Source organism: Asterias amurensis, chromosome 22 (genome assembly GCF_032118995.1).
Source record: "Asterias amurensis chromosome 22, ASM3211899v1".
Taxonomy (NCBI): Eukaryota; Metazoa; Echinodermata; class Asteroidea; order Forcipulatida; family Asteriidae; genus Asterias; species Asterias amurensis.
The window spans coordinates 5906150-5919351 of record NC_092669.1 but is presented as its reverse complement, the minus strand read 5'-3'; the positions used below and the strand labels follow the sequence as shown (position 1 = coordinate 5919351).

At 40.1% G+C, this 13202-nt stretch overlaps 1 protein-coding gene and 1 long non-coding RNA gene across 3 annotated transcripts in view; one reads left to right on the top strand and one right to left on the bottom strand.

Moving 5' to 3' along the window:
• The window catches only part of LOC139954020 (dynein axonemal intermediate chain 7 homolog), a 44328-nt gene extending 36776 nt beyond the window's left edge, over positions 1-7552 (bottom strand). Inside the window, exon 1 of one of the 2 annotated variants that reach the window (XM_071953653.1) lies at positions 7395-7552. In XM_071953653.1, coding sequence (XP_071809754.1) covers positions 7395-7397 — 3 coding nt within the window. In that variant the 5' untranslated portion in view covers positions 7398-7552. The remainder of the gene's footprint in view (positions 1-7394) is intronic. The other variant, XM_071953654.1, reaches the window with a different exon arrangement.
• Positions 7553-10896: 3344 nt separating this feature from the next.
• Positions 10897-12732, top strand: LOC139953858 (uncharacterized). The gene is made up of 3 exons (XR_011788018.1): positions 10897-10999; positions 12313-12372; positions 12697-12732. It is a non-coding gene; the product is annotated as an uncharacterized lncRNA (long non-coding RNA).
• Positions 12733-13202: the final 470 nt, after the last annotated feature.

Sequence of the window (13202 nt, the reverse complement as noted above, 5' to 3'; positions counted from 1 at the left end):
CACAAAACAATTATGTAATAGATGTACAACTGTGCTACCTACAAACAATGTATTGTATGTTAGATTTGAATACTTAATACACCATACACCCTGCCATACCAGCACTCAAGATCTACATCATGTACCAGTACTTGCATAGGTGTGCAAATGCAAATAATATAGTGTACCATAGGCAGTACAAACCATGGAGGTAAGAATAGTCTTACTGCCATGGTACAACCATGATACATCCTACACTGCACATGATGCTCCTGAAGACTTTGGTACATTGCATTCTGCAAATTGAATAATGTATAGTGTAATAAACAATTTTACTTTCTTGCTTCTAAAAGAAAACAGAGGTGAAATACATGTACACCGAGTAGGTCTACTCACATGTAAGTTGTACATCCAGTCAATGTATTGTCAATGTATTGTATACATTGTACATGTGTACCATGGAGGTACCTACATGTACTTATGTACACTATGTGTAGAACCAACACATTTTGTACTCCATGGTTAACAAGCAGTTCAGACTTATGTGTACACCATGTAAATTGTTCCTCTTGTACACTGAATAGTGAGATGCTTACAAATGTAATGTACATCTGTTTTGTGAATAAAAGCTGCAGCATACAATACATATCAGATTCATCATTGATAAACATAAGCTAGACCATATACATGTATGATACAGTAGCAGTTTAAGCTGCATCAGAAACATTTTCTTCACTAAGTCTGCAACGCACTGAAAAGAAATGCGTTTGTAGAGGTTTGCAGGGTAATAATGTAATTTGGAATGTTCTATTGTAATTATGCCAACTCACACCGGACATTTGCAAAGAACATTTCAGAACACATCATAGATCTGCTTGAAAATCAATGCATAGCAGTGGCTAATTACAGTAGGTCAGTGTTTCTGGACTTTGTTCCCTAAAATACCCTAAAACATGAAGACTACGTATGTTTTTTAACGAAATAAATCCTCTTTTCATTTTCTATTACAAATTTACTTGTAACAATTTTGAAAATAATTTTGTGGCAATGAGTCTGCAAGCGACATTTTGGTTTATGCTGATTGGTTGTGATGATTATTGTGTGCACGATTCGTTAATCTTGGGTTTTGTTTTCTTTAAAATAGTTTCTCAATAAGGGAATAAAAGGGTAGCGACGAGCTCTTAAACGGCTGTTACTGGCAGGGTTGTTGCACGGCAACGACCCTGTAAGGTTTTAAACGACAGTTTAAGAACGACAACTCAGTAAAGTTTTGGTTGAAAGGCGTAATAAAGCAAGAAACTCTGTAAAACCATTATCAGTTTCCGACGTGCTTGAGCTCTGTACGCCCGTGTGTTGGATTGTTATGACGGAGACGACAGTTTCCGGATCCGTTCATGTGCGTTTAACGCGTTCATCGACAGCGCCCGCATCGCCCGTAACAAGAAACGTCTTGCACCAAGACTAGCGCGTAGTGTTTGAAAACAACCGGTTATAAACAGAGCTCCAGCCATTTAAACATTATCAACCGTTTTAACACCCCAAAGTGACGCGCTCTTCACCAATACAAAGCAAAACTGTCATGTTTTTATGAATGGAAGATAAAAACCCCTTGTCACACAAAGTTGTGTGCTTCCAGATGCTTGATTTTGAGACCTCAAAGTCTAATTTTGAGGTCTTGAAATCAAATTTCAATATTTTAGGCCCCCTAGTAAAAAATGACTTCTTTCTTTAAACTACGTTACTTCAGAGGGAGTCGTTTCTCACAATCAAGTTCAGCTCTCCATTGATCGATAACAAAGTTTTTAAGCTAACAATTATTTGGAGTAATTACCATTAGTGTCCAGCGCCTTTTTAACAGCCATTATACACTTTCAGAACAGAAAACAAAATAAAAGTTCACAGATTTACAAATAACTAACAGGATTTACAGATAATGGTATTTACAATCATCTGTAAAAGCTAATGTCATGACACGGCGAAACGTGCAAAAACAAGAGTGGGATTTCCTGTTATTTTCTCCCGACTCAGATGACCGATTGAGCCTAAATTTTCACAGGTTTGTTATTTTACATATAAGTTGTGATACACGTAGTGTGGGCCTTTGGACAATACTGTTTACCGAAAGAGTCCAATGGCTTTAAGGAGCATACATGTAAAAACACAGCTGTTTTCAACATTACAAACAATAGCTTTGTTTAATTTGAAAGATGTTTATGAATGAATTAACTCCCCAACAAAAAGTTGTATTAGATACATGTACAAGTAACCCTAAATGAGGCCCATCATTTCTTTAATACCTTGAAATTGCATTGTAAATGTAGCTGCAAATAATGCAGACTTTTATCCTTGTGGTACTGTGTGTACAAGTTGTGCATCCATGTCCACTCTACATGCTCCACCACTAGTCCCTAATCACACTCACATTGACTCAAGGTCTTCTGTACTAATGCAGGCTATTAATAGAGGAGGAAGTGTCTAATAAAAGATCCAAATGTCTTCTGAGATTAGGCCACTTAATTTTCTTCTCCTTTACTGAATACTACATGTTAGATGCCTAAAGGAAATAACAATGTGTTAATTTATGCCTTAAACTTGTCCATAATTTAAGCCCAAAAAATATATCAAAACTACAATGTAACAACATTTGTTGATTCTTATTATGAGAAAAAAAATGATGATGTTTACAATGCCCTCTGCTTGCAATTTCATCTCCTACAAAATCCACTTGTGTCGGTGTGGCAGAACACAAACACTGTTGCTTACAAGAGTCAATTTGAAAAAAAAAAATCGCATTAATCACAAATCATTGGAAATTTAAAGGGATGCTGCAGTGAATTCAAATAAAACAGTTAATTTTGCTGTCATTTATTTCTGATATGTATTGAACATCAATCAAAATGTGTTTTGTTTATTCCCAACATATCTGACTTGCGTAATTAGCGAATAAGTCATGCCCCCCCCCCCTTTTATGGATTGTTACAGGCCCCCTACCATCGACGTCACGTCGGGAATTCAAACATATCGTCGGCAAAAAGAGTCTGGTCCCTAACTACACGCGCCTAGGTACCAGGCCACACAGTGCACTCGTCTCTATATGCACACAGCCAGGGGGCCCGACAGCCCGGGTTACCTAAAAAATATTTCAGGTTTAAAAAGTCATGTTTAATCGTTTAAATGAAAAGAAAAAAAAACTGCAGCCACCCTTTAAACACTTGCAAATGTTACCATTGTGTTGGAATATTTAGCTTTTAAAAGCACTGTTATAGGCCTATAATAATAACAGTCCATAGGAAACAATGCTTTCAAAATTGTGATTGTAAAACCATATAATACGTGTAAAACAGACTTACAGTACACAGTAACTACTAGGGATACATTAATTACATTACAAGCAGCATTTCCTGTGCTCCATTCTAAAGCACACTGAACAAATTCATGCACACAAATCACTTTGAACACCTAACCACTGTGACTGTATGACCCTGTTTAGCCTCTAAGAACTCATTATAAAGCAATACTTCCTGTGATTACTGTGTAGGTCAATGTACATTGTCATACCACAGTAACAGATTTGTTCACAAATATCAGATTGCAAACACTAATAAGGGAATCAATGTGTGGTGAAGAGGTTTTAAACCAGTGGTTTAAACCCGCTGAGGCCTGTCTTGATAATTTTGCTGAGACCATGCTGAGACAAAGTCGAGGTAATTATCAAGAACCAGGCCTCGGCGGGTTTAAACCACTTGTTGAAAACCGATTCAGCACACTTTGATTCCCATTCATTATACCTTTTCGGTAAAAAAACATCGACACTTATGGTCAAAAAGTAAAATAAATGCAAAAATTATAATTTTTCAATGATTTCTTTCAACACAACACCCCTCCAGCTATGAAATGGTATGGCCCAGTCAAGGCCCTCGGGTAAACAACTCCTTATAAGGGAATGCTGTGCGCGTCGCGCGTATCGCATGATGTGGCACAACTGTTTCAGCCGTTGCTCTCGACCAATAGGAATGAAGAAACTGTCTTAAAAGCACAGGTGCAAGTTCGCGTGTCACGCCCATGCAGGCTACACCAGTATACTAAAGAAACAATGACTGCTAGTTCGTACACGTAGAAGGCTTAAGAACATCGGGACAGCATGAGAGTTGACATGTTGAGCTATACCCCCTATATTAGTGAAATACTAACCACTACACGACGCATACAAAAACACCTTGACCAATTGACAACATTTGTCTATAGATGTACGCTTATCCCGCTACACAGGCACCACCCCTCCCGCCACCCCCCCCCCCCACCCCACCGAAATTGTAACGTATGACCAAGGAAGTGATTGGGGTGCAGCTGTACAGTATACAGTATAAGATGGATTGGCCCTTTGGCTGATATCATCACCAGTTTCACAAAGGGGTAAGATTACAAAAAAATAAAACATGTTGTCAAATCAGTATTCTAGATACACATAATCAACATTTTCCCCAACTTTCAAGGTACAAAACAGTTTTGCGGTTTCACAAACACCATTTTTTGTGTGACTGCATGTTTTAGATTTCTAACATTGAAGTACATTAACATGTACTACATGTACTAACACGCCGCACGGGCAGTTTTCAATATGAGACACTTCAAATACGCATTACAACTTAGTAAATTTACTTTGGTTAAAATAACAAAAGTACTGCATATTAAAGTTCTCTACTTTCATGCTCGGTAAAATGTCAATTTTAGGCGGCAAACAGTGTCCGAAACAAAGATTTCCCAAATTGTTTAACTTCAGACCTGGAATACACGCAGGCCACAGCCTTCGTTGCCCCGGGCCCCAGTGGCTGTCAATAATGAAACAATTCCAGTTGCCATAATGATTGTCTCACCAAACAAAATAAATCTTGCTGATTTGTATTACCAGAACTCGAGTTGCCCAAAGGACCTAAAATGGAATGTAGCAAGCAACAGTGAAGACCACTGCTACACTGTCCAATTGACCCAAAAAGGCTTAATTTTCATGATTTTGACACAACTTCATTGTATTGTAGATACATGTAGGTAGGCATTCAATCTGTTAACAGTAGTCTGGACGTGTACATGTCATGTAACATATTATTTGACCCAAGTTGGGTTATGAGATAAAGCGATGGCATGCTGCCCTCTTGCGGTGACATGATGCACCTCGAGCCAGCCCATAGAAAGTGACCCGTTCCACAAGCATTCCAAGCGAGCACTAGAGAGGCTGACCCGATAGAGCCCCTGGTCTGATGGTCTAGAATGACCGGGGGCAGACTGGGGTCGACCCGGGGAAGCTAATCGAGCGCACCCTGTAAAATAAAACTTGAGTTAAAGGAACATTACAGAATTGGTTTTTGCTAACAAAACAGTTGGTGGCAGCATAAGCACTTTATGTAATCCACCTGTGACCATACATAAACTAACATTGACAAACCCGTAGAAGTTTTAGATCGATCGGCCATCTACGTAGGTCTCGAGAGAATATAGTTGCGATTTAACGTAACCCTCCTCCCGACGGCCGCACAGGCCGGAGGGTTACGAAGCATCCGCAAACTGTGCAGGGCTAAATGGTTAAAAACGTACAATTTCGACAGCTACGTAGTCAGCAGATTTGCTCCATTTTTACCACTTTTGAAAATCACGACACAAATTCTAGGAACACGAACTTGATCCTCAATGAATCCTACCATATCACTCAAAACACCATTTAATTGAGGAAATAATTTGAAGAAAAAGGACAAAAACTTACCAGATCCCCGAGCGAAAGAGTAAAAAATGTCCCAGGTTGAAAATTCGAATCTGAGGGGGCGGAGCTTCGGCTGTGTGTGCACGTCACCGGGGTCAACGACTCAGCGCTGCGTGTGGTGCATTGTGTATCCCGGTAAATGAGCAGCCGTAGTCTTGCTTTCAAGACCATTGGTGTTGCGCGGTCACACACAACCAACGTTCCGATCTACATTTATGCCTGGCAAAAACTGTACACGCTTGTAATAATCGAACGTTAGCGGGCGCTCTGTTTCTTTGATTTCCGCATCTCACTGCGTGAACAAGACTACGGCTGCACAGTTGCAGGGATACAGAATGCACCACATGCAGCACTGAGTCTGTGGCGTGCACAAACAGCCGAAGCTCCGCCCCCCTCAGATTCAAATTTTCAGCCTGGGAATTTGTTTACTGTTTTGCTCGGGGATCTGGTAAGTTTTTGTCCTTTTTCTTCAAATGTTTCCTCATTGGTGTTTCGAGTGATATGGTAGGATTCATTAGACATTGAGGATCAAGTTCGTGTTCCCTAGAATTTGTGTCATGATTTTCAAAAGTGGTAAAAATGGAGCAAATGTGCTGACTAGCTGTCGAAATTGTACGTTTTTAACCATTTCGCCCTGCACATATTGCGGACGCTTCATAACCCTCCGGCCTGGCGCCGTCGGGAGGAGGGTTACGTTATCGCAACTAGAGAGAATAGTGAAAAACCGATGACGAATTTTGCATTGCATCGATGCTAATATAAAAATGAATAAAAAGCTCCCTCTAATAAGCGATAAACTCCAATTACGCGAAGTTAGATTATTTATTTCTCATCAAATATGACATTTCAGGCAGCTATATTTCAAGGGATGTTTTTTTTTTCATGATTATAAGTACTAGTACTAGTAGACCGTGTAAGTTTTATATAAATCCGTGTTCTTCACGATTTTGTTTCTTACCAATTCTGTAACGTTCCTTTAACTTAATTAAGTTACTACAATCACAAACACCAACAACAAGGAAGGAGGGCCAGCCAGGCCCTCTCTCGGCCCTCTCTCGGCCCTCTCTCTAGTCTGCTGACAATCAATGACTGACATGGATGGGATGGCTGACAGTGTGACACTGACATTGTCACACTGTCACTGACAGTGACAGTCAGTGACAAATTGACCTTTCCTTTATTTTTTATAATTTCATATGACTACAACTATAATACGAGTATAAAAAATATAATGAGTAATGATCACAATGATTTTGTTTAATGATAAATGCGGAAAAGTTTCTGTATGGCTACCACTTACTCATTCGATATGAAATAATATAGTATCAAATTTACCTCAATTTGAGATATCCCTTTTTGTAAAAATGAGTGAAAAAGTGGTGGCGCCATACGGAAAGTTATCCATAAATGCTAATTAAGTTATTGTCGTAACATCGTTACAAAATTGAAATGAAGATGAAATGAAACAATAAAACTTGAAAGGCAGCCTCATCTTTCTTGTGCTGTGGTGTGGTTGATTGGAATTTGTCAGATCAGATTGTTGATTATCAAATTCAATAACAATTTAAATTCAATATTTAACAACCAACAAGTTTGAGTTTTTGTGATGGTGAACTAGATTTTATTAGTGTTAGTGTTCTTATTTTGTTGAAGTCACACTCACCATACTTTCAAAGTGGTTATCTGGCTTTTAATGTTAGTGTTACCATTGGAGTTTCATTCATCATTGAATTAAGACGAGAGCAAGAGCACACAAACATTATACGAACAGTACGAACAATCGTATGTACATACGTGTACATGCGGCGGACAGCCGGATAGCAACGTCGTCATTGGTGCGCTTATTTTGCATTGGAACTTTAACATGTCTACCAGCGATGGCATAACATACGCAAAAGTGCCAATCTCTGCACAACCTCGTTCCCGGAGGATGCAAGTAGCAATCCCTTTCGCACAGTTTGATTACGAGAAACCGATCGGATCATCCCTCCAGACTTGTCTTGAGAGAGAGGTAGAGAAAAAAAATCACAGAGCCTTTCTTCTAATTTTATTTGACAGTCATTAAATTGGCATGCACATAGATAATTAATAGTTATGATTTGTTGCCTCATAATTCAAATTTACTTGACGGCAACGTTCTTAAAGGCAGTGGACACCATTGGAAATTGTCAAAGACTAGCCTTCACAGTTGGTGTATCTCAACATGCATAAAAATAATAACAAACCTGTGAAAATTTGAGCTCAATCGGTCACTGAACTTGCGAGATAATAATGAAAATAAAAAACACCCTTGTCATCATACGAAGTTCTGTGCGATGGTTGATTTCGAGACCTCAAGTTCTAAACTTGAGGTCTCGAAATCAAATTCGTGGAAAATTACTTCTTTCTCAAAAACTATGGCACTTCAGAGGGAGCCGTTTCTCACAATGTTGTATACCATCAACCTCTCCCCATTACTCGTCACCGAGAAAGGTTTTATGCTAATAATTAGTTTGAGTAATTACCAATAGTGTCCACTGCCTTTAAAGCATGGAGGAAAGACATACAAACATATATCAAATCCTTGCTCTATATGGACATAATAATCTAAACATTGAGAAAACCTAGCTCTAATCTAAAAAATGATGAGATGACCAAAGATAAGAACGCCAAAGGCGCAAGATGCGGAACTGTTATCTTTTGTTTGAACGTGAAATATGCATGGGCGCCATTTCAGAAAGTGAATGTTTTGTTTTCCCATTGATAGGAAGGGCTATGATCTGCACTGATTTAATTGTTGTATCAAAAGAGTAACTTGCCGAATTATGGCGTCCAGATGGGATTTCACGAAGCCCCTGATTTCCGCATCTTCGCGCTTCGGCGCTGAGATGACCCAACTTCTGGGCGCACCACACAGGTACAGTACTCGATCTATCTCAATGCGTGGAGGATGCTGTGATAGTCACATTTATAGTTGAGAATAATAATATACATGAGAAGGACTGGTCTTTGACAATTATATACCAATAGTGTCCAGTGTCTTTAATTAATGTGGGTACCGCCCGAAGCTTTTGGGCCCTCAGGTGCTCTCTGGTGTAATTATTTAGGGAGTCTGGGGGGGGGGGGGGGGGTGATGTGTGGGGATGTGCCCTCTCTCAGATGTTGGAATTCAATTTCTTATTGCACTTTCTGCTCTTGGTAAATTTGTATAAAAAACAACTCAATTATGGCTAGCTTCGTATTATTATTTCTGCATATTTATTGCTCAAACGGCGTTTCATCCTAATCATCACCATCAGCATCGCCAAGGATGGATCCAGACAAGAAGTTTGGGGGGTCTTTTGCGGTGTTGGGATTAAGTGCACGGGAAAAGTTTGCATTTTAGTTGCTCTGTGGTGCAAACTTCGGCCAATAACTAGTATAGTCTTGAAATCAAGTCGATAATGGTTAAGCGCGGTGTAACTCGGGGACGATACACACATCCCCGATCCCAGCTGTGTCTGAGTCTGTCCTTACTCTATGGTCTGAGTCAGCTGCTGAATTTAAAATGAAGGACCTTGCCACGACGACCACTGCATGAACGATAATCGCACTGTGACTGTTGCATGAACGGCAGTATGTGTGCGGGGCAGCGATAACGACTTGTCATCAAGTCTAGCCAATAACAGGCATGAACGAAACAGAACATCTATATTATAATTAAAGTTGAGACCAACTTCCTTCCGATGCGATATCTGCGATATCCGACTATCCACTAGCACTCGGTTACCTCGCCCCCCCCCCCCCCCCCGAGGACGAGGCTGGCATAAAGATGGTCAAAACATGGAGGGACATGGATTTGTGTCCCCTCAAAAAATGGGGGACGGGTTCCCCCGCCCCCTTACTATAGATTGGTGTCATTACGCGGGACACATGCCTTGGTCTACACAGTGCAAAACAATGATAAAGATGGTCAAAGACATGGGGACATTATATCGTGTCCCCAATCCGTTCAAAATGGAGGGGGGTGGGAGGGCGGGGGGAGTACAGGCCCGATTAAGGGCCCGGGAAAATTATGCATTTCAGATGCTCTGTGGTGCAATCTTATAGGCTAATTTTGAGGGGGGGGGGCTGTATTTTGATAGTAGTATCCCCCACCCATTCAGAAAGTGGTGTCGATCCGTTTCCCCCAGGATGTCTATGGTAGGACACAATACATGAGCCGGTCAACAACGAGGGGGAGGGGGACACTGATGTCCCCCACCCTCCAAAACTTGGGGTATGCCAAAGCCTTTCTCAATGTATTCCATTGCGCGTTGCACGTTGATCTCAACCTCCAAGCATGGACTGAGGAATGAAATTAGGCCTATCTCTCCGTGCTCAAAGCAAAGTGGCAACTGAAAGCAGCCAAACAACGGCGTGATTGGGTTCCTTAGATTGTCTATGTCTCTGCTGGTGATGATGATGGTGCTGATTATGGTAACATTACAGTTCAATAGGGTGCATCCTACTAGTGTTCTCATTAAAAGCCAATTATGGTGATATTTCTTATTACAAAAATAATGAACAAATCTGCATCTGCATCTGCATCTGCATCTGGACCCCGAACAGATCGCGTTACGGTTCACCCTAACTTGTGTTACATCAATAAAGTGTAGATACGCCAAATAAATTGTACTAGGTGAATTTTTGAAGAGTTCGGTGCACAGCGGATCGTCTCAGCAGAAAATCTTCTCTCCATACATGGTCTCGGGTAGTAAACTCCAGGCAGGAAGTGTTTTAGGGTACAATGACTTCTTGTAATAACGGTTCTTATTTGCAGAAAATAAAAATGTGCTTGTACATGAATTTTCAACAAATCAGGCATGTTGCTGGTCTTAATATTGGTTGATGCTTTTAATGCGATGATGAGTGCATCATTACATTCAAACTGTAGAAAGTATAATAACGGCCATTATGTTTTTTTTAGTCTTTCAGGCTTTTTGGGGGTACGATTTCCGACTTTGTTGCCTTGGAAAAATCCGAAAACTTGTTATGAATAATAGCCTACACCATTGTACATGTATGGTTAGCCTTTAGAGGTCTACTCGATATTAGTTCGAAAGACCGTCGATGAAATGGGGATAGAAAAATAAGCATAAAGTGAACTGCCAACAGAGGGCGCTCTGTTGATATAGCCGGTCGGCGCGCAGCCGGTCGATCATCAAAGTAAATAAAAATGGGCTGGCTAACTAGTTAGCTGGCTGGGGACAAAGTATTGGAGCATACTCTATGATTGGAGTAAGTAGATACATTGATTGACGGTACGAAGTAAGTACATTTTCCCCTAAGTTCTGTTTTTGTATCAAACGTAGTCGGTAAATGTCGGGATCTATTCTAACTACGTTTCACACGATGAAACTAGCCCTAAAATCGGTCCAATCCACTCCGTATCGGCCCAACATGCCCAAGCATGCCCAAGCACCACTGATATCAACATCGTTCATGTCTTTGGGTCCTACTAGTACTACTTGCCGTCAACTCGCCGTCAACTCACTTGCGCCGTCAACTCGCCGTCAACTCCTCCAATATACATTTAAAATCCTCAAAAGAAGCATAGAACTATAAAGTATCAGCTCAAAGAAAATTCGCGAAAGTTTTAGGTCATATTTCGGAATAAAAATATTGAGTTTTTTTCTCGTGAATTTTTTTTCTCGAAACGGCAAAACCGTCGGCCGCCATCTTGCTTGGTTGGTACTTTTTTTTATCAACACAAAGTCGTTTTGTAGCCCAGACTTAACACTTCCGTGCCCCATTTATAAATTATTCATGTAAATTTAATGAGTTGACGGCACGAAACTGAGTTGACGGCGAGTTGACGGCAAGTCGGCAAGTCGGCGAGTAGGACGGAAATCTTTCGCTTCCTTGAAAAACCCTGCAACACTCTGCATCATGAAACTTACCGATCTAATGCTTCAGAAGTTGTAGATAGCCCTACACTTGGAATTGTTCAAATAGGTATCACAGATTTTGAGTAAAAATCAAGTAAATTTTAAGTGAATTTTCCAATCAGCACACCGATTTTCATTTAAATCCGTGAGGGTCAGGTCCAAAAGTGTGTTGAATTGACACGGAATGACCCCTGTGACAGACTGGGGGACAGACTAGACCCAGTACCTGGGGCACTGTACTCCTTTTTTCGTGTACCGACTGTACTTAAATGACTTGGCTCACCGGGTGTCCCCCGGGGATGGGGTGGGCTGGTTTTGCAAGATTTATTCAGGAAAATTCAGAGAAACATGTCAGTAACAGAAGTGGACTGTTCAACCGTCGACTTGTGGCCATCCATCCAGTTGCCTAAAAGCCGAGTTGTCTAAGCCTGAGTTGTCCAAACGGTTGAGCTGTCTCAACCGTTGAGTTGTCCGACGGACAAGTTATCTGACATCCAATGAGTCGATGAAAGCTGAATTGCTTTGCAAGTAGCTATGAGTAGCTACTTTTGTTACATTTGACATTGTCTGGTGTATGAAGGGTCCGAGTGACACTCATAGTGTCCACTATACAAATGCCAAGATGCACAACCCCTCCATCTTGGAAAGTATTTTCCAAGATTGTATTTAGGATTATTTGTGATTCCCTTTCAGTACCATGGTCATTATTTTCAACAACCAAAGCATTCAACAAAGGGAGGCAAAGAAATACATGTAAGTGCACATCAATTGGTTTAAAATGCTGACCTAATTTAAGAACCTGGAAGTGTGGCTAAGGATTCCCTTGGAATTGGTCATTCTGGTATTAAGTCAAAAGCTGGATTGCCTGTGATGCCATAATGGGTTCCTAAGATTGTTTGTGTGTCCCTAAGGGTTAGCTTCCAAACTTTGTATAGATACATGTGTAGATATAAAACTTTCATTCAAAATTATCATTCATTATCAATACCAAATTTAGCATAATATATAAAACATAGCCCTGATTAGCAATCTTCATGTACGTACCATGTAAAATGTTTTTGAAAATAATTATTGCAGGTTATGATGCTATCCATGAATGTGTTTTGACTGGAAACATTAACACAATGATCAACAATACCAGACAAGCAGTTAGAGAACTTTATAAAAGTGTAAGTCAGTGTGCACTGCAGATGTGTAGTCATTCATTCATTCATTCATTAAATACAGTGGACACTATTGGTGCTTCTCAAAGACTAGTCTTCTCACTTGGTGTATCTCAACAATGCATAAAATAACAAACCTGTGAAAATTTGAGCTCAATTGGTCGTCGAAGTTGCGAGATAATAAATGAAAGATGCTTGATTTTGAGACCTCAAAATCTTATTCTGAGTCCTCAAAATCAAATTCGTGGAAAATTACTTTTTTTTTTTCGAAAACTTTGTTACTTCAGAGGGAGTCATTTCTCACAATGTTTTATACTATCAACCTCTCCCCATACTTGTTACCAAGTAAGGTTTTATGCTAATAATTATTTTGAGTAATTACCAATAAGTTTCCACTAAAAGTTTCCACTACACAATAAC